The sequence below is a fragment of the Arachis hypogaea genome, chromosome 6 (genome assembly GCF_003086295.3).
Source record: "Arachis hypogaea cultivar Tifrunner chromosome 6, arahy.Tifrunner.gnm2.J5K5, whole genome shotgun sequence".
Lineage (NCBI taxonomy): Eukaryota > Viridiplantae > Streptophyta > Magnoliopsida > Fabales > Fabaceae > Arachis > Arachis hypogaea.
Genome location: NC_092041.1, coordinates 19,116,583 through 19,139,175, shown reverse-complemented (window position 1 = coordinate 19,139,175; position 22,593 = coordinate 19,116,583). Strand labels below are relative to the sequence as shown.

General features: G+C 34.5%; 3 protein-coding genes across 4 annotated transcripts; 1 reads left to right on the top strand and 2 right to left on the bottom strand.

Annotated features, from left to right (window-relative positions):
• Positions 1 to 824: 824 nt before the first annotated feature.
• Positions 825 to 4,282, bottom strand: LOC112696375 (uncharacterized). The gene is made up of 4 exons (XM_025749111.3): positions 3,459 to 4,282; positions 3,101 to 3,201; positions 1,554 to 1,881; positions 825 to 1,299 (listed from the first exon to the last, which is right to left on the bottom strand). The coding sequence occupies exons 1-4, from the start codon at positions 3,959 to 3,961 to the stop codon at positions 996 to 998; spliced, it is 1,236 nt and encodes a 411-aa protein (XP_025604896.1). The 5' UTR covers positions 3,962 to 4,282; the 3' UTR covers positions 825 to 995.
• Positions 4,283 to 11,136: 6,854 nt separating this feature from the next.
• Positions 11,137 to 15,314, top strand: LOC112696374 (uncharacterized). The gene is made up of 13 exons (XM_025749110.3): positions 11,137 to 11,387; positions 11,470 to 11,585; positions 11,715 to 11,844; positions 12,191 to 12,272; positions 12,351 to 12,421; positions 12,671 to 12,712; positions 13,088 to 13,212; positions 13,311 to 13,404; positions 13,924 to 14,032; positions 14,112 to 14,290; positions 14,366 to 14,471; positions 14,772 to 14,858; positions 15,053 to 15,314. Exons 1-13 carry the CDS (start codon positions 11,239 to 11,241, stop codon positions 15,143 to 15,145), a joined length of 1,383 nt encoding a protein of 460 aa, XP_025604895.1. The 5' UTR covers positions 11,137 to 11,238; the 3' UTR covers positions 15,146 to 15,314.
• Positions 15,315 to 19,123: 3,809 nt separating this feature from the next.
• LOC112696373 (HVA22-like protein i) lies at positions 19,124 to 22,106 on the bottom strand. 2 transcript variants are annotated; one of them, XM_025749108.3, is made up of 7 exons: positions 21,820 to 22,106; positions 21,115 to 21,155; positions 20,911 to 21,009; positions 20,758 to 20,814; positions 20,568 to 20,631; positions 20,273 to 20,485; positions 19,124 to 19,723 (listed from the first exon to the last, which is right to left on the bottom strand). In XM_025749108.3, the coding sequence occupies exons 2-7, from the start codon at positions 21,144 to 21,146 to the stop codon at positions 19,241 to 19,243; spliced, it is 948 nt and encodes a 315-aa protein (XP_025604893.1). In that variant the 5' UTR covers positions 21,147 to 21,155; positions 21,820 to 22,106; the 3' UTR covers positions 19,124 to 19,240. The 2 variants fall into 2 exon arrangements, with proteins under 2 accessions (XP_025604893.1, XP_025604894.1); XM_025749109.3 differs by having other exon boundaries at positions 19,124 to 19,720.
• Between the last annotated feature and the right edge of the window lie 487 nt (positions 22,107 to 22,593).

Sequence of the window (22,593 nt, the reverse complement as noted above, 5' to 3'; positions counted from 1 at the left end):
TTATTGTTTTGATAGAATATTGAAATCTAAAAATGAAGAAGATAAATCCACAAAATCGAAGAAGAAAACAAAGAAGAATTGGAAGAAGAAGGATGAGCAACAAAAAAAAAACAAAGAGCAGAAGAAAAGAAAAAAGAAGAAGAACGACGAGTAGCAAAAATTGCAGATCTGAAAATTACAATGCAAATCGTTAACGTTGAAGAAGAGAAGAGGAAGAAGAATGTTTACATTAAAGAAGAGGTTTATCTGTTATGTTGATAGTAGAAAGAGAGGAGCGCACGTATATTTCACATACGTTAACGAAAAATTACTTGAATGACTTGGATAAGTATTTTATATGGATATGGAGCATTATTGTTTTAATATAATAAATTATAAAATTTTAGAAAAGCTATTACCACAAAAAATTAACTATTACCATAAAAAAATCTAAAATATAAGATTTTGTCTCTAGAGTATAGAGATTCATAGTATTTAATTAGTGATTCACTAATATTTTTGTCTGTAATAACACTTGTAACCTAATTAGGTACCTAATGGAAGATATAGTTAAAGAAAAAGTATAAATAGATAATAAAAATATTAAATAATGTGAATAATGGATATATCGAATGTTTAATTCATTAGATATACGAATGGTTATTTTAATATTAAGATTTAAGTGGATAATTTAAAAATGTAATGTATTTTTATTTTATTAAATCAATTTTAAAATCCATTATTCACACAAACTATTATTTACCTAACAAAGTCTATGGTCAAAACACTTTTTAGTTTATACATGATGTTACATACATAGTTATAGTAATAAGAGACAATATGACTTTGATCAAGACTTGTAAGATTCTTTTATACACATTGTTACTACAAATTTCTCACATAGTTAATTTTTCACCATCTAATCTTAATATAATGTAAAAGTTAAAACAATAATAAAGATACAGGATCAAGTGATATACGAGCAAGAGAATCCTGCATTTCTCTCCTTCCAAATTTCAACAAGAAAGCACCTTGTAAACAACCACAAAACAGGGTAGGATGGCGCGTGGATTGAAAACAACCAACTCTTCAAGGTTAGAGTAGATCCCGACACTGCCTGCAATAGAATCATAGCCCCCACTAGCCGAGACTCCGTCGTCCTCTGGCGGCGCGTCCTCTGGCACGCGCCTGACCCTGCCAGCAATGACACGGCAAACCAACATTGCCCTTGGGGCGCCACAATGCCCTGCCAGCGAGTCATGTGCCCTACCGCTACTGGCCGTGGTCTTCACCCCCTTTCCACCGCCTTGAAACCCGTGCCTAATCATTAAAGTTGGTTAGTTATAAAATTAATAGATTTAGGATACAGGATAAATCAATGGTTAGTGAAAATTTTTTAATATTTTTATTTAAATGAAAATTCACGTGCATTTGATTTTATGAAAATTTATATATTTAATTTAACTAAATTTTTATTTAATAATTTTTAATTATTAATTTCATGTAAAGTTTGACTGTATTTGATACTCATTGATAAAGTCTAAAGTTATTTAGCAAAGGAGATTGAGTTATACCTTATGACAGTGCATACGCCACAAGCGGGAATGGCAGTGCAAAGGGCAGTGGATCCCTGTGCCCCAAGTGGGCAGGTCAATGTGGTGCAATGGAACCTCAAGAGTTCGTTGCCATCGGCTGCGCACCTGGGGTTTTTCTTGCTACTATTCTGTGCACGCGACTTCACGCTGTCCCTGCACTCCTCAAACCGTTGGATGGTGCGTTGACTGTTCTGGACCTTCAGTATCCGTTCGATCTTGCATATCGAGTTGTCCTTCTTTAGCCAGCTTGATTTGAAGATTATTTCCACTATGTTCCGACCTGAATCCTCTGGACCCAGCTCCCAAACTGTTCAATCAAATTCAATTTTATGAATCACATTCACATGCCCAAAATAATTTGAATTTTTTACTGCATTCAAAATGTTACATAGTTACATAGAGTTAAGATAAGAAGACAAAATGATATGATTACAAACAGAGTAGTACTAGATAGTTACTTGAATTAGCAATGTATGACATTTGTCAGGTTCGCAATGAAGATATGGCATTTGAATATGGAAGCAGATCATTTAATTGTGTTACAGAAGACAGCTGTGATATATGTATCATATTAGTGTATGTATCTGTATGTGTGTGTGTGCACGTTAAATCACTCATTCAACGCTTTTAATATGCACTGTACTAATCTCTCAATTGGTGTGAGAGGCACAGTAATAAATAATTTATTTTTCCTTTTTTTTTTCCTCTAAGATATGATTCATGAATACTGAATAGTATGCAATAATCTATATAAAATTAAAATTGAGTGCAAGATGATCGGCAAAGTGTTGTTTAAAGCAACTCATTAACATGATGACATGCATGGAATGGTCAACCATTTAGCACCATGTCTCAAATTTCAAAGCTTACTTTTGTGTTTTTAACCTTTTAATTAACCCCACAGAGGCACAAACATGTTCAAGCACAAGACATGCAATTATTCACTCAAACTATTGAGATAATACAAAAATTTGCTGGCGTGTTTCAACAATTGCCACCAGATCTAATCATCCAACTACAGTTAAGTTCATTGGAATAAGAGTTTTCATTTTGCTCAGTAAAGTGAAAAATTGCATGATGAAAAGTTAAAGGGTGTGTCTTAGCTTTATGGAAATAAAATAGGAGTTGTACTAATAACATGCACCAAGTTGCAAACATGAAACTGGTGCTTTTGAAGATAAAAACAAATAATATACCTTGTTGTTGTTGTGACTTGTGATATATAAATTTTTAATAAAATGATTATTAAGGGGTCAAATTATGAATGAGACATGTCTCTACATTTTACATACTTTGAAAGCAAATTAATTAAGAATTTCTCAATCAACTTAGCTAGCTAGGTAGCGGTGCGTGCTTGAAGGGAGAAATCAATTCGCATAGTAAATACACTTCAAAAAGGAATCAATCTTTTCTGTCATTAAGAAGAAAACGTGAAAAGAGGGCAAGCAATTAAAGAGAAGGGGTCAAAAAGAAAAAGAGTAGTAAGATATGTAAGGACAATATTGAAGAGTGAAAAAAGATGGTACCAGCATGACGAACAGCTTGATGAAGCTCTAAGCTTTCCATCTTAGGGAACACCTCTCCACACTCTGAACAAGCACACACGCTGCTCCTTGGAATTGGTAGCCTGAATTGTATTTAATTTTCCAATCGTATTAATACTATATTAATTAATCTCTTAAATTCTGTAATAAAAAAACTAATAAGCCACTAATAATTTTTTCATACTATAGTTTAATTTATAAAGAAAACATTATTAATTGATTTTTTATAAACATGGCACATGCATACTTAAATAGTAATGATATATATGAGATGTCGGTGTAATGTTCCATCAGTATAGTAACTAAGAAAAAGATTGCATTATATTGATTGATATGATACCTGCTAGGGTCAATGATCATGTGACATTCATAACACCCAGACAGCTTCCTAAACTGCATCCCTTTAGAAGATGATGGCGTGTAGGTTGCTCCACCATTGGATTTCCCAGATGACCTTCTTGATGATTTTGCGGCAGGTTTTCTACTCAACAAACCAGTTTCTTGCTGCCCAAGTGAGCTACTCTCAGGTGAAGAGTTATCAGCTCTGTGAACAACTCTAGTGTTTCCATGAACAACATCTCTGAAGCTGCATATGGAGCTGCAAGATGAACCCATCATGCTCTTTGACGATGAAGGATCATGCACTCTTGACCCTTCAACTTGTTTGCAAGATATCAAGTTCTTGATTTGCTCCCATGAAGATGAAGAAGAAGAACCTTGTTTTTCTTTCTGCTTCTGCTTTTGATTCTGCTTGTGTTTCTGCTTCTGCTTATTATTAATCTTATTCTTACCATTGTTGTTGTTGGGAAGGGAGTGTTCAGGCAAGAGTGCTAGGAGGGCCATTAGAGTGGAGGTTAAGCAAAACTACTCCTCTCTTTTTCATACAACAGAGTTTACAAAATTCAATGTTGTTTATGTGAATTGAGCAGAGAGAAAGAGAGTCATAAATTGGAGGAGGATGCAGGGTTCTGTGGAATGTGGTGGTGTGGGACACAGAGGAGAGGGACCTTAATTAATGAATTCATTCATTATTGTTTATAATATATAGCATCACAAATTCACAACTTATTGTGTTATTATTATATTATACTTTTATTTGCATACTTGCTATTATAGTTTCTTGCTTTGGACCTACAAACACGTGAAATTATTATAAGATTATGTATCTATTTACATAATAATTGAAAATACAAATACCAAAAATCCTCACCAAATTAATTATAGTATAAAATATAAATTAAATAATATATATTTATATTCAAATATATAATACCTAATTTAATAACTAAGTTTTAATGTGTATCTTAGAAGTATGTCATTTTTTATGATCTCTCTTATCTATCTACTTTGAATTTTGATTAAGTAGATCTGATGTGAGTCTTAATTATAATATCACATGAATCTCACTAATTTTGGTATATATTTTTAATATTTTTCTTTTTACAATATTATTATTAAGAATTCGAGTAATTTAGTTTAAATAATTAAAATTTTCAGAAAAAGAATAAAAATCTTTTACTAAAGTTTTGTTCAATTCATAAGACTAATAAAACTTAAGACCTATAATAATTAATGAAAGGGTACAATACCTATTAATCTATCATAATGATCAATTCTCCGATGTTATCATAGATCTGATTATATACATTCATAATTGAAAATGTAAACGATATAGGGTAACTTAAATTTGGATGGGGTACTGCTACTGAGTACAACCACTTCATTATTAGTCCTATATTATTGCCACTTACCCATCTGCTTTGGATTTTAAGTAGAATTAATGTGGAGTGTTAGTAATTAGTGCTGTATTTGTCAGTGAAACGCACTTTCTTTCTGGCCTCTTAGTTAGGAAAGTGTGGCCTACTCCTTCAAACACATTAACTTTCAATTCGAATGATACTTTATATATTCTATTAAAAATTATTGTTAATTTATATAGTAATCCTTATCAAGTATTTATTAGCAAGATCATATTTATATAAAAATGATGATTTCTATTATTTCACTGTAATAGTGTGAAAATCATTATGGATGAAAACAACATTGCTTGCTTGGTGACTTAAGTAGTTAAGTTACATGGATTTTATATGAAGAATGGTTGTTGTTTAGATGGTTGACCTTCCTTTCAAAAAAAATAAAAAAATAGATATATTTGTGAAATGTATATATTATAGAAAATGACAGAGAAGCTTATGAATCCCAACGTGAATTGCATAATATCCATAAACCTTTGAAAGATGTGAATCCTCATTTATTTTTTCATTTTGACGGTGAATCACTGAATCCTCATTAATTAGACTTGATGAGTAAAAGCGTAGAAGTAGGCACTTGACCAGGATCGTAGCTTCTAAGAATCTCTACCTCCTCATCTAAGAATGCATAGTAACAACTACATGTAATTCGAGTGGATTTTTATTAGGGCAATTTACATAAATACAATGAGTGAAAGAAATTTTTACATAAATATAATATTAGAAAATTGTAGATTAAAATGTAATAATTTTAATTGTATATAATCTGCAACATTTTAACACAAATTATAAATATACGTAATTCGCTATACTTTGTTGCGGATTACGTTGAGAATGTGGCATCACATAAACCGCTATATTCGGTAGTGGTTTATGATTAAATGTGTAGAAAGTATAATTCGCTATATTCTGTAGCGGATTATGAGGAGAATGGCTCACTATAAAAAAAAAATCAGAAATACATGTGTAGTAATAACAAGTTCATAATGTAAAATGCACGAATTGATACAAAATGTAATCCTCATAAGCAATAAGTCGTACAAAAATAATAGCCAGCAGACATTAACACTAACACGAAATAAGTTAACTACATAAGTCATACAAATATAACTGTCACAAGTTGTTAAAAATAACAGAAAATAAATAAGTCATAATTCATACAATGATAACGGTCGTAACTAACACAATGGGCGCTACTGCTGGTCACCGTCATCATTATGGTTGCCCCCGAATGGACCAAGTAGGTGCGAGCCTGTGCCACATCGAGTCGGACGCCTCACTCTAGTCGCTCGCCGATCTCCAGGTGGAGCATCCTGTAGCCCAGCTCCAAATGCAGATAGCGGCGTCCCCCCTATCCGAACCAAGTGTCGTACGGGCTGCCTGCTAGCTCATTCAGGTCAATTGGGAGCTGGGACTCAGGAACCTGGGACAACACATCTGCTGACTGTGGCCTGTACTCTGGAGGCTCGGACGGACCGTCTGGAATCGAACTCTGGTACTGATGAACGTCATCACCCCGTATGATCTCAGCGAAATTCGCATAGAACTGTGGTCCAGCTAGCTGATCGTCCAAATCCATGGTAAAAGTAGTGGTAGCAAGATCAACAAACATCTGCGTGCTACACTCATGCAGTACCTGAGAACTAGATACGTGAGTAAAAGGTATACCACTCATACTAGCCTCCGCAGTGCCACCAACCTGAGTGTCAGTAGGGTGACTACGGGACGATCCAGCCTCGTCATCATGGCGGACGGAGGGTGCTCGTCCAGCACGAGCAGCCCGTCGTCTAGCACTAGATCAACGAAGGCGATGATCTGCCTGGCCTCCGTCATCACCGCCAACCTGCTCATCCTGCATCATGTCGTCGAGCCAGTGCCACTCGTGATCAGTGGCACGTGTACCAATGTGTGGTCTCTACTCCACACGTCTGTTATCGGGCATATCCGACGCTGGTACTATAATGGGCGCCTACGACGACCCTCTGAGTACAGCATTGTCCGGAACCTGTGTCGACCTGGTATCTGTGAACACAATCCCTGGTGATAGAATCCTATGTGCAACACGGTACCACCAGTCCAGGTACTCAGCGGATGGACCAGGATCAGCCACTCTCTGGAGACTCAACACAGAGCGAACTTGCTTGCCCCAATGCTGATGCCATGTCCTATAGTAAGTGGAGAACCATCTATCTCCATCCATGTCGTTCTTACCATAAAGATACTCTATGTTCAGGGCTGGCTCAGGCAGATGCTGTACGTCCCCTAGCTGTGAAAAGACCCTGTCTACCTGATGCCACTCAATCACTGCAAAGTATATAAGATTGGTGACCGCCCGCTAAAACCGACTGTGTTCCTCAGTCAGTATCTCCGCATGAATGACTGCAAGTACGTCTAGAGAACCATAAGGCTCCCACACAATCTGATAGTCAGGAGACAAGTCAGCATTGTACCAATGTGTACAAATAAGTGGGAAAGAACTAATAAAATGTTGAAAACAAAAACAAATGACTTACATCTCAATCACACAGTTGATCCAATGCCAGACGATATTGAATAAGCCGTTGTTCCTTCCCATCAGAAGTGGGTAAGTATGTGGCCCATCTGAATGACAAAAATATCACATACGTATGTAATTCATATGTAGAACGTTAATAACTTGAAAGAATACGTGTATTAAATTATACCTAGATGCCAACGGAAAAGAGAAAGCATCGAAACCCTGCGGCCTCAATGTGGGGAATCGCCAAAAGATCCATTACTGTAGCAACTGTAAGGATCCAGCCAAGTTGGTGGTATTTCTGTTTGCCACCCTACACATGCATCCGTACAGCCATGCCAACGCAGCTGTGCCTCAGCTATAGCTGCCCATGTCATCAAGTCTCGCTACAAATGGCAACCAGCGAAGGTGGACCCGATTACTACTCTTGTCCATGAACAGCTGTGCCGACAGAAGCATCATAATATACGCACGTGCATATATGCGTATGGTCTCCTCGAAAGCATCAGCCGGTAACATCCTGAACTGCTCATGGAACCATGTGAAGTGGACGGTGTATAACTTTCTCTTATCCGGTGGCGGAAGCTCACCAAATAACTCCTGGAACCACTTTCATGCCGGTCTGGCCCCCTCGATGTGCAGGTAGAAGTCAGTCATGTACTCAGAAACAGTCTGGCCATCCACGGGCAGCCCCAAATGATATGCCACATCCTGGAGTGTGATAGTACACTCTCCGAATGGCATATGGAAAGTGTGGGTCTCAGGCCGCCACCTCTTGATAAATACGTTGACCAGAGGCTCATCCAACCAGAACCAATGCGCGTTCAGCCTAGCCAGGTGGTACAACCCAGCCCTCTCCAAATAAGGTATAATCCTATCATGTTACGGCATATTCTGTTGCCTACAAACGCTATAAATACATCAGGTTGGTTGCATATTCAAAAATAAAGAACATCGACTTAATTTCTAACAATGACATCACCAAACCATAGCTTATGTTTCAAGTCCTAAAATACCTAGGTTTTAAAATTACTAATTTACCATCCACAACTTAAATTCTAAATTCTCTACATTTAATTTAAATTTTAAATTTCAAATTTTGATTTTCAAACCCAAAGCTAAACTAAGTCTCTATCTTTCTAATTAATAAATAACTTACTTAATATTAAATAAGATATACAGTTATTATCCAATTGAAAGAAAATAAAGAGACTTACCTCTTCATTGATGGTTCCGGCTACATGAGCAACGCCGTCGAGCCGGTACAACCGCCGTTCATCTTCCATTGTTCCACTGCTCCAAGAATATCCTCTCCCTTCTCTCTACTTTCTCTTTCTAAATTTCTTTCCCACTCTCCTCAAATGAAATCCGCTACGGCCTCCCCGGTTTATATAGTGAGCCACTCTCCTCATAATCTGCTACAGGGTGTAGCGGATTATGCCTTCTACACATTTGGTCAGAAACCGCTATAGGGTGTAGCGGTTTATGTGATGTCACGTTCTCAACGTAATCCGCGACAGGGTATAGCGGATTACGTGTATTTGTAATCCGCGTTAGGGTGTCACGCGAAATACATACAATTAGGATTGTTGCATTTTGATCTGCAGTTTTCCAATGTTGTATTTGCGTAAAAGTTTCTTTTACTCATTTTATTTATGTAAATTGCCCTTTTTATTACGTACACATACTTCACCAAATAATTTTTTTTAATATTATACATGGTGTTTTCTTATTTATCATGTTTGAATCACTCTGCTAAAAATAAGTGAATACTAACTTCTACGTAAATTTTAGTATCATGCTTTATAAAATATAAAATCATTAGACTTTATAAAATTTAATATACAAAAAAGCATAATATATATTCCAATCATAAAATTATTTATTCCAAAAATTTAAATTGTTAAATAGAAAAATACAAATAATTAACTATATCTTTGATATCTACTTCTCATAATATCTGTTTTAACTTTTAAGTAATATCCACTCATATTATAAATCCGTAATTTTGTTTTTAGATATTAATGTTGGCAAAAGTAGACGATACTGTTAGAATAAAACCTACTTGAATAGGGTTAAACAGATAGGAGAAAGAGGAAGAGGATGGGTGTATGTATGTATAGGAAGGAGGAACCATTATGTGATTTGGTTGAGCACTTTAATTATTTATTTAGTACGGTCAAATAAATGGATCGCATCCTATATGATATTATGTAGTAGGCGAGATTCTAAAAGCAAAAAGCTAAAAAAGCATATGAGCCAAGAAGAAGACACCATGTAAAACATGGAGAAACAAGTATGAGCACCCAACGATTATGCCAATTTGTGCCTTCCAATAATCCTACTAATAATATCTTTCCCATCTTCGTTTCCCTTTTTTCTCTTTGCCTTCTTAGTTCTTTCCAAATACATATTCCCGCTTTATATGCATAAACTTGTACTTCTGTTACACATTTTTAGAGCATATTTTATCCTTCGTATATATAATATATGGGAAATGGTTTTATTTATTTTTTATCGTCTACATTATTATATATGAATTTTAACTATGAATTAAATGTAAACAACATACACATGATAAATAATTTTGATATGGTGTTTATGAGGGTGAAATGTTATGGACAGTAGCATTAATACACTTGGGTCCAAGTGTATAAAAAACCTAGATGAATCATAAGTAGCCTAGCTTCTTCGTATCAATTTCTAAGAGAAATTATCAAGAGAGCGAAGACATTAATTAAGGAGTGTAGAAAATAATAATGTAAATAGAAATAAACATTGATGTTAATGAGGTATAATTGGGTTGGGTTCGATTATTAGAGATAGAAGATAATAAATATTACTAAAAGTAGTTTAAATAGGAAATAGGTATTGCACTACGAAATTAGTGAATACGTGATTAACTGATTATTTAGCGGTGAAAATTTAAGTGCAGTTAACTTTACGCGAAGTTAACAGTTGACAGTCGTTAGATGAAAATTTAGTTAAATAATTTAAATCGTTAGATAAAAATTTAGTAAAATCATTTAAATCATTTAACGGCTCTCATCAATTATCAACTTCACGTAAAGTTAATTACATATGAGTTTTTAGCTTATGTGAAATCGCAGGACATTTTTCATTTTTTTTTATTTTATACGGTTGCAATTCTGCTTTTTACATGCATATATAATTCAACCAATTGAAGATGATTATTTACTTTAGGGGCAAATCTTTTCATTCTTATATACAGACATAAGTACATTGATTATAAAATTTTAGGTGGAAACAGCATGATGTTCGTCTTATTACATATGTCATATTCCATGAGTTTCTGTGAGATTCATCTTACAATACAGAAAAGGATGAGAAATCCATTTTAATAATCAGTAAAAGGGGACAAATCATATGGAAAGTAGTTATAAAGTCAGATTTGGCCAACCATATCCAATTACCAGCATTAACATAAAGAATAGTAAGCAATAAACTAGAATATTATTTGCTATGTTATCAAGATTCTTTAATTAAGAATTTATTCAACAACTGCAACAAAAGCAAGATATCTTACTGCCAAGTACTAGTTCGGTCACCTATAGGAAATTAATATATAGCTTAGGAAATTAAACTTATTCTATTCTTTATTCAATGTTTCAATGATTTTGGTCTTTTGGAGTAAGATATGGACGGCAAAGGGATCAAAATGGCATGAGTATTGGGCCCAATAACAGTAAAGGTCCATAAGAGTATTGGGCCCAATAACAATAGTGGAGCCCAATAATGTTAAGAGGGTTTAGGAACGATAGCGGCAGAGGAGTGGAGATGCATAGAGTGTACGTGCGTGAAGGTGCCGAACTGCCTCTGCTTGTTCGTCCCGATTCAGAATAAGAAGAAGAATGTCTTGTTCAGCAGCAGCAGAATGTTGTTGCTCTGAGCCCAATGGCAATAAAAGTAATAACGGAAGAGTGACGTGGGAAGGATGCAGCGTCTTGCTTGACATCAACGACGGTGACCGTCTCGTCTTCGCTCGCCTCTCCCCCGCTGCGTATGTTCTTCTTCTTCTTCTTCTTCTTTAATTAATTAACTAACTTAATAATAATAATAACAATAATGTTTTCGTTACGCAGGAAATTGAAGATTGGGAATAAGAACTGCTCTCTCCAACCGTTAATCGGCACTCCCTTCGGTTCTCTCTTTCAGCTCGATGGCACTTCCCTCTCTCCTTTTATACCTTCCCCTCAAGGTATCTATCTATGCTTATGCATCATTGCATATAAGTTCTAGTTTCTAGTTTCAATTCAGAAACTATTCCTAATTTATAATAACCTCTAGAAGTAGTTCTATTAATCACATGGATGAAATAAACTTACAGCTGATGCTACTAACAATGAGGAAATAAAAGATGATGGTCAACCGAATGTTGAATCCAGGGATAATCGCGAATTGGTTGACAATAACACTGCACAAACCCTCACTGGTGAAGATATTGAAGCCATGCGAAGGTAACATTTTATGCAATCCTTATTCATCTGTATTTTCTTAGACACTGTGTAGCACCATTCTTAGTTATTGGGAATTCTACCATCCATGAATTAATGTTCTTTTCTTGGGCGCTAATATGGATTACTAGTAATCTACTATTTTTCTTGTTATGTAATGTGCCTGACATCCTCTTAATGTGTTTGGATAAGCTTATTTTCACTTACAAGAATGTTTATTAATCAATAGCTAACTTATACCATTACCAAAAGTGCACTGCCTGGGTTTTGTGAAAAAGTTGTCAGGTTATTGTTTCTCTACCAAGCTTAAGAGATTTGGGTTCTGAAAAATCCTTGCCTTTTTATGCAGGCAGGGTGCAGGAGGTAATGAGATTATTGAAGCTCTCATTGCCAATAGTGCAACATATGAGAAGAAAACGGCATTTTCACAGGTACATTGAAGAAGCATAAAGAGATTATGCAGTCTGCTTTGAGAATGAAACTGAAACCAATGCATTTGTTCTATGCAGGAGAAATATAGACGCAAGAAGCAGAAGAAATATGCGCCAAAAGTACTTATGAGGCGTCCTGTCGCTAGAAGGTGACCTAAATTGTTTTTCACTATTGATTTCAAACTTCTATCATAATTATTATTTTTAGTTAACATATACACACTGGCTTATATTCATTTTTATTCTGGGACTATTTGTTAGCTTTTTCATTAAGTTGTTTATGATTTATGTTTCATCTTAGATATCTTTTTTATCTATACGTTTATATATTTTTATCAGTTTCAATGATTTTTTAAGTCTCTACTTAGCCTTATGGTTGCTTCTATTTGATTTTTCAGTATATGCGAGGCCTATTTTAAGAAGTATCCATCAAAAATTGGGTGAGTTTTTTATCATTTGCTCAGAATTGCATATTATTTTCATGTACTTTCTATTAGAGTTGAGACGATGAGCATGCATAATTTGGTTCTGGAACTTCTGAATGCAAAGTCTTTAATGTGTGTTTGGTCCAAAGAAAAGAGGAAAAAGAAGATATCAATTTTTGTTTGATTTTGAATTAACTCTTCCTTACACTATGGACTTGTGTATCTCGAGCTATATTTATGTCATACATACGCACGAGTGTGTGTGTGTGTGTGTGCTGTGTGTATGCTGACTATTTACAAAACTTAGTTGTCATTATTCACTTTTTTCTACATGAAATGAAGTTCATATCCTTGGTATTATTTCTAAAATTCCAACGGTTAATGATTCAGATTCTTGCGGGTGGATACATTATCTCTCCTACTTTCCATGGCGAATGTTTCTGCAAATTCTGACATTCTTGTAGTTGATATGATCAGTGGCCTTCTTACTGGTGCTGTGGCAGAACGTTTAGGAGGTGTGGTATAAATTTTAACGTTGTTGCCACCTTAGATACTGCATATTTTATGATGTTATACGAGAAACAACCGTTTGCTGTTATTGTCTATTTCATAGGTACCGGTTTTGTATGCAACTCATATCTTGGGCAATCACCTTATTCCATGGATATTGTTAGGATATTTAACTTCAGTGATGAAATTTGCAAGAGGTGAGGTGATGTGATGCAATTTGTTTGCAAGTTATCAAAAAATTATTAGTTATAATCATCAGAATATTTTCACCTTGATAGGGCAATTCATAGATATGCCTTGAAAAGAAAACAATTTTTGGTAGTTTCTTACTTTAATTTGTTAGCTTAATGTCTTTTTTGTGGTTGTTGAATATCATGGAAACTTTTAACATTATCATTGCAACTAAAATTTTCCTTCAAACAAGTATACACGGACACTATTTTGTTTCTCTCAGGAAGTAAAAGACTTATGAATCCTAAGAAAGATAAAGGGAAGAGTTCATGAAAGTTTCTTGTGATATAACTGTTAAATTATTAAAAATGTACATAATGTTGCATGCTTGTTCTCTATGAAATTGACGTGTCTTTAGTCTTAACTCCTCGCTCCTCCTTTATTATTACGTAGTTAATTTTATTGAGAACCAAAGCAAAATGACTTCAATTTTTTTAATTATTTATTTATTATTCCTGGCATCATTATTTTTTTTCTTGTGGCAGAGTCGTGCGTTGTCCCATTTCGGACCTGCTATCGTCAAAAGAGTCACCTGAGCAAATTCTTCAAGTTGCTGATGTGAATGATGTCTGCAATGTTGAAACCCAGTCAAATGTAAGTAGCATTTCCTTGGTCTCCTGATTTGTTCAATATTGTAGTTTACAAACTTCATCAGGGTATGCGCTTTGTGCAGGATCTGATGGGTTCGACAGCCAACACAGATGAAATCAGCCATTCATCAGGAAATGAAATTTCTGATCTTGGTGCTGAGAATGAGAACATTCCTGTTATAAGAGCTTGCAAAGTTACAAAAGCCGGAGAAAAAGCACCACAAGAAACCATTGATTCATGGAAGGAAAATGGGTTTTCAAGGTATCTAAAGTTTTAACATTTCACTAACTATTTAGGTAAGGTGGAGGCTGATCATTTTTCTTCATTATTTTACAGCCTACTTATTGCTGCTCCAGAGATGGATATTTGGCCACTGGTTCGAGATGTCTTGCCCCTTTTATCGAATTCTGCTCCATTTGCTATTTATCACCAATATCTTCAGGTAACTTATTTTACACCTCAGTCTTAATAAATTGCAGCGTATTTTAAAGATGTTCCTTTTTTTTTTTTTATCTCAAACGCTTTTAGTTTCACTTTATTTTGGGGATTAAATATCATTTGTTCCCACTACGTTGGTTAACTTCAGGAACATTTCAAATACTTTCGCTACTAGCAGAGTCCATTGTTTTGGTCATTGATTTACAAATTGCAAATACAAAATCACGTTCTCTTCTATTATGTAGAAATTAAGTTGTTTTGAGGGTGGATTTATTCTCTTATTTGCCCACTTATTAAATTGCAGCCTCTCGCAACTTGCATGCACAATCTACAGCTTGCAAAAATGGCCATTGGGTTACAGTTATCAGAGCCTTGGTTACGTGAATACCAGGTTAGATTTATTTATGCAATTCATCATCATCATTATTATCGTATTATAAATTAGTAAATTACACAACGATCGTTAAGCCCTTAAGTTACCATGTTGTTTTGATCTCTTTTCTATTTTTATGTACAAATTTCTGGCTTAACATATTTCGTAAGTTTTTATTTTTGATTGTTAACAATATAATCATATGTTTGCAGGTTCTTCCATCGAGAACTCATCCATCAATGCAAATGAGTGCATTTGGTGGCTACATTCTCACAGGGACTAGGATTTGCAGCAGTAGCAACTAATTCTATCTCCTCACATGTTTACTAGCTTCTAACTGGTGCATGATTTTTTTTTTTTTGCATTACTTTATTTTTATTGAGAACTGTAATATGATATATGTACTTAATGGTTTTGTATTTTATACTTGTTATTTTTCATATAAAATTTTCAATAATAGTCAATTTGAAATTATTCGTTGTCTTGTATATACATAAATAAAGAAACAAACACGAAGTTACTGCTACTAAAATTGCACAGGCGAGTGTTATAAAATAGAGATATGTATTTTATATTGAGAAAAGCTCAATATCCATGTAAAAAAATACATGGATGTTACCCAAATCTTTTTGGTTATGTGTCCCCTCCAATTTTCAAATCGTTTGTGATTTACGTGTTACATATAACGTAAACTTTTTATGACCTTTGCTCAACGTAAACTTTTTGGTGCAACCTAAACTTTTTTATGCTTGTGTTATAAGTTTCGTCGATTTTATTTGTTCGCATTTTCTTTCTTGTTCTTCTTTTTCTTCTCTAGTTGTGTTTTTCGTTATGGATCTGGATTAGTTTCAACTTAATTAGTTTCCTCGTTCTTCTTCGTTTTTTTTAATCTGGACTTTTGAATTGAAACAATGAATGAATTAACTTCAAATCAGTTGAATGAGGTTATTACATTAAGACAGTTAGGGAATGATTGCTGCATGCTATCACAATAATCTTAAAAACTGAACAGAGTAAAAGGAGGCCACAGAACCGAAATCTGGTAAATCAAAATCACCAAGGCTACCGAACCGAACAATGTTCATGTGGTGAATAAATGGTGATCAACTTTCAATCAACAAGAATAGTATTTTTCCTCCTCCTCCTCCTCCTCCTCCTTCTTTCAAATTCGCGCACGTAAGTTCTTCTTCTGCTTCTTCTTCGCGTAATCATCACCAACATTTTGCTCGGTTAAATGGAGTTGTTCATTTTGATTCACTTGTTAATGTGTTCAGTTGAGTCCTTGTGCATGCAGAAATGTTTTTCTTACTGATTGAATGCTTATCACGTTTATTCACCACATGATTGGTGTTTGATTCAGTGGTGTTGACCATTTCGGTTCACCTGATTGTACTCAGTGAACGAAACATAATCCATTATATGAAATCAAATTCGAAACACCTCTGTCTACAATTTAGATATTATCAATTCAATTCAGATTCAGAACACCAGCGTCCATTCAATTCAATTCAATTTAATTTAACAATTGCATTCCATTCAATACGATTGAAAAAATAATCCATTAGTAAAATGTTGGTGTTGTTGGTGATGACGATAATGAAAGAAGAAGAAGAGAAGGTGAGGAGGATGAGTTTTAAATTGTGCAGACCAGAAATGAATTGAAATGGCCAATTCCACTGAATCAAACATCATTCATGTGTTGAATAAAACGTCATAAACATTTAATCATCAAGAAAAATATTTCTACATGCACAAGGACTCAATTGAACACACTAACAATCAAGTAAATCAAAATGAGCAACTCCACTGAACCAAGCAATATTCATATGCTGAATAAAACATCATAAACATTCAATCATAAAGAATAGCATTTTTCTATGTAAAAGAAGTCAACTGAACACATAACAATCAGGTGAACCAAAATGATCAACACCACTGAACCGAACACTAATCATATGCTGAATAAAACGTGATAAACATTCAATCAGTAAGAAAAAATTTCTACTTGCACAAGGACTCAACTGAATACATTAACAATCAAGTGAATCAAAATTAGCAACTCCACTTAACCGAGCAAAATGTTGGTGTTGTTGGTGATGATTATAATGAAAGAAGAAGGAGAAGAAGAAGAATCTGTGTGCGCGAAGAGGAAGAAGCAGAAGAAGAACCTACGTGCGCGAATTTGAAAGAAGGAGGAGGAGGAGAAAGAGGAGGAGAAATACTATTCTTGTTGATTGAAGGTTGATCACCATTTATTCACCACGTGAACATTGTTCGGTTCGGTGGCCTTTGTGATTTTGATTCACCAGATGAATGTTGTTCGGTTCGGTGGCCTCCTTTTCCTTTGTTCAATTTTTAAGTTTATTGTGATAGCATGCAGCAATCATTTCCTAGCTGTCTCAACGTAATAACCTCATTCAACTGATTTGAAGTTGAATTATTCATTGTTTCCATTCAGAAGTGTAGGTCGAAGAAGAAAACGAAGAAGAAGTAGAAGAACGACGGAGCTTATTATGTTGAATGCAATACAGATCAATAATGAAGAATGCGAGCAGAGAAGAAAAATGCGAATAGAGGAAAATGACGAATTTTATTAGATTGAAGGAGAAGAAGAACGCGAACATAGAAGAAGAAGAAGGACGAAAACGCGAGAAGAGAAGATGACGTATGCATATATTTAAAAGAAGAAGAAGAAGAAGAAGCGCAGGAGAGAAGAAGAAGAAGATAAAGCACGTGTTTTCACTCGTCATTAATGCGCGTGACTCTATTTAGATTTGAGTAAACTTGGTTACATCGTTACATAAATGTGTAGCGCGCCCATTTTATATTTTATATGTATTATCACTTTTTTTTTTCTTAACTTTGTATTATCACTCGTATCTTGTCAATAAAAAAAAAATCAATGTTCTTTCTTTTCATAATGTTTTTAAAAGATTTAGTTAAAACTGCAATTAAAACCCTATCAAATCAAATCAAATTTTATTTGGGTATATTTTGCGAACATAATTCATTGGCAAATCCATTCAAATTTAGCTTATAATTTATTTCAAGCATAATATTTGATTATGATTCAAATCAAATAATCTTATTTCAACTTGAGCTATAATTTCCAACTCTTTTACAATCCAAATACACTCTTAAGAAATTTTTTAAAATTAATTAAATATCATGGTTCCTTGTCTGTTAATACACTACTAGTTAATAATTCCAAAACCAACTATGTCTTTGAAGTAACGGTACAATTTCTTCAAAACCCATAGTCAAACTTAACAATTTCCATTATTTCATTTTTTATTTTTATTTATTTATTTTTGGTTGCCTATGGTATCCTTCAATCCCGACGAATGATTAATTTGTCACGAATCAGAATTCTATTTAAAAGTTTGTTATTAACCAATGAATTATTGTATACTTGTATGCACAAGGTGAGATTTGAACCTCAAACACTTGCTTAAGACTAGACTAACTCGAGTTGGTTATTTATTTATTTATTTTTCAAATGTCAACTTCCAAACACTAGATATCTTCCCGTTTGAAAAGGGTAGAACCCCACGTTACTACTATGCTGAACCCCACACACCCCACACTTTAACTTCCTGGTTCCTGCGACTTCAAGCTTATTAAAGTATTGGAAAGTATTATATCATATTATAATTATTTATGGTGGGAAGAAAAATCCATCACAGAATCTGAGAGATTTTCTTTTACTATACGAGTGCGGTTACCCCATTTTCAAAATTTATTTGATTTACATGTTCTCGAATTTTTGTTATTTGTAGACACTGTTTCAATGTTGATGACAACCGTCAGTTTAGCCACGTAGTAGCATCCAAGTCCAAAATGCCATACCTACTATCTTAGTTGATCTCGTGCATAACAATCCTGGTCACCTAATGCATGCAAAAAGAGAAACTTTCTTAATGAATTTCTGTCTTGCTCGTTAAAGCTAGTTGACACCATTACACTATGTCACTAACATGAAGAAACAAACTACACAAAGCTAATACAAAAATCCCATTTCATGTGGCATTTGGTTTAGGTTTTGTAAAGTTTATGACTATCGATCTGCCAAATTATACACTCTCACCCTTTGGTACTTCTTTGAACCAATGTATCTAAATACAATTTGATTTAGATATATCTCTATCTAGTGACGTTTCAAGAAGTGACACTTACAGGATATGGGGAATGGAGGGAGGATATCTTCTAGCTTCTGCCGTTTTAAGGTTCTAAAAATTAAACCAAACATGCTAGAGCAGACAGAACTTCAAACAAACACATAATGAAGCAACAAATGGAATGAAAACTTGGAATAGATTTACATAAAGTTCTACAACAATTAAATGGCTGCCATCGTTCACCTACCACTATATGAAGCTAAAGTTGACATTATTAGCACACTAACGAGTTGTTGATCGGGTTTTTCTTAGTCTGCCCCGTGTAACACGAATGCTTTCTTCCATTAGGGTCTCCTTTGGAGGAGGGTTCCCATTTTCATTTGCACCAGAAGATGAAGACTCTGCTGCTTCACTCTGCTTTGGCTCTGCCTCAGCTGGTGCAACTTTGTTGGTGGTTTCAGGAAGAGAAATAGACCTCTGGGTTAAAGCAGACTTGGGAGGAATACCTGAACCTGCCACAGGAGACTTGGGTGGAATACTTGAACCTGCCGCAAGAGACTTCTGGCTACTTAAAACTGCGCCAGGAGCAACTGCTTTTGGCACCTGGGCTGAACCCACCTCTTCTGTTACCTCCTTCTGGAGCTGACTTGAAGTTGTGCTAGAGGCAGGAGATGGAGGTTCCTCAACTTGTAGTTCTGCCGGAGAATTTGGTTGGCGATTAGGAGTTGCAGGTTGACGAACCCTCACTCCTGGCCTCTGCTGCTGCTTTAACAGACAATTTGTTTATTATGTTAGAATATGCATAAAGAAGAATTAAGATAAAGCCCGCAAAGATATCATCTAATGCCACAAAGAATAGAATGATACCCATCAAGAGAAATATTTATTAAGGTATCATGAAAAGAGAAATATTTGTCATCCATATTTTTTCTCCTCTTTCTGTAGATTTAAATGAGAGTTATCAAGATATTGGTTTATTTGTTTAGGAAGATGGTACTAGCTTAATAACTTGGGAAAACATATGTCCTTCCTAGATTAATCGTTTAACTGTTTAACATGGGACTCTTTAATATGTTGTTTTGAGTTTCATTGATATGACAGGCATGTCATTTGCCTATACCTAATTGGAAAAATATATCTTGACATTAAATTACATAATAGAGAAGAATGAGAAGCACAATACAATTCCAAACATAAAAACTTCATCATGGAAATGTCATGTTATTTTTATATTTTATTTCACTGAAATTCTAGCAAAATTAGGCCACATTCAAACATAACAGCAAACAACAATACATCATCAAAATCAACTACCTGAGCAGCAGGACGAGGAGCTGGCGTTGATTGTGCAGCAACAAACTGCAAAATGTCAAATATTCTAGTCTGGCCATAACTAGCAGCTCTTTGCCAATACAAAACAGCCATATCTCCTGCTCTTGTCCTCATTTCCAGCAAGTTGCGATCAATCTCTGTCTCATGCTTCGCAACATACGGTCTAAAGAAGGAGTCATACACATATGTTGTTCCCTATCACAAATATCAGGAATTTTACTATCATGTTGAAGAGAAGAAAATAATGAATTCCATATTTCAATAATCAATTTACTACCCTGGTTTTAGGATACCACAGAAATATGAAGAATGCCAGCTTAGCTTCACTATACATTGGGACCCTTCACGAAGAAAAAAAATCAAATAATAAACAAGACATCAAAATCAATATTCTTCTAGGAGAGAAGAAAGAAATAGAAAAGAAGAATAGATAGCATTGAGCACATTGATAAGATAGAATCCACTACCATGATATGAAAGTATCACCGATTCTCTCAAAAACTGTCAAAACAGCCACCAAAATCCTGTGATATAGAGGGAAAAACAAAAGTTGGTATAGGTGTTTATCACCAGAAATTATCAATTCATGTTCATAGCTTATCAATCAAAATAATATGTACCAATACTGGCACCAAAAGCGAAGCTGCTCGATTTCTGGCTTATTCTTTTCAACCTCTTTATAGCATTCGTATGCTGGATAAGCATAGCCAAAAACCATCCTGCCAATGCATCAAAGCACAGAAAATTTGTTATATTTCTTTCAAATATTACAATGCAAACCATTGATAAGATAGATCGGGAATTTGAAATGCTGTAAAACTTACACAAGCCCCCTGGTAAGAAAGGATCCAATCATTTCGCTTCCCTGACATCGAAGAAGAAAAGAGAATCGATTAAGCTAAACAGAAACCGAGCAACCAAAACAGCAGGATAAATATGGTCCCTACTTCATATTATCTACGATTCGATTGCATATTCAAGAATTTTAGTCTCAGATCACTTTAATATTAGAAAATGAGAAGAAAACCAGGCTTCTTAGGCAAATGTACACTACACATTGAAATCAAAACTCAATTGAAAAAAACAAGTTTTCACCGTCAACTTGGATAAAAATATAAATCATAACAAAAAAGGTTCAAATTCCATTCTCGTAAAGGGAAAACACAAAAGAAAAGAATCCGCATCTTATTGTTCTTCAAAATTCCACGAGTCATTTTCAGTTTTCTCTCTGAACTTGAAAAAATTTAGAACTACATAATATACTGATATACAAAAAAAAAAATAGAAAAAGAAGATGATTCTAATATCTAGATGAACAACATCAAGTAATGCACATGGCAGTAACTATCGGCATTGTGAATTAGGGCGAAGCAAAAGTAAGACCAAACTGAACAACACAGTTACACATGTCAGTAACATTCAAATGCAGTAAGATACTGAAACCACTGGATTCAACTCATCACAAATCGCAAAATCAAATAGAAAGCTAGCATTTCTTCTTTGAAATAAGGAGAGAAATGAAGAGAGACCTGAAGATGTTTGCGTCGCGGAGGAGAGAGAAGCAAAGTGTAAATCCGTTAACCGTTACGGCGGAGGAAGAAGCAAAGCTGATAAGGATGGGCGGAGAAACGGCGCCGTCAACGGTTACGGTTGTCGGCGAGAGAGAGTGTGTGTGAGAGAGAGTGAAAGAGAGAGAAGAGATTAGAGTGGAATAGATGAGATTGGAGTAGCCGTTTGCTTAAATTGTTGGTTTATGCAAATTACTGCTAACTTGTATTATTATCAGCTAATCAGCTAATCAGCTATAACATAAACTAAAGTGCTGACTGCTGAACACTGTAGCATTAGACTCTCTCACTCTCGTTCTAACGGGCAATGTTTCCGTGTTACATCACCTACGCTGTTCCTTCACTTTTCTTGATCAATCACCCTTCATCGCTTTCCAATAGTTCCACGACTATGCTACTTCTACATCAAAATAAGTGATAAGTAGAAAATATATATTAAAATATAAATTTATATTTAAAATAAATTATATATATTTATACATAAATATATTAATAATTAATTTTAATAAATAATTTTAATATACGAATAATATTTTTATGGTTTCTATCACTAAAATATTCTTATAGCTCTTAGAGTGTTGACTCAAGATTAAAGATAAAAAAAATTTTATTCACAATATTTTTTACTTCAATAACTAATTTATTGTAAATTTAAATTTTATTTAATAATTTATTATTAATCAATAAATTATTATATTTATAAGATAAAATTTAAATTCTTAAAATTTAAAATTT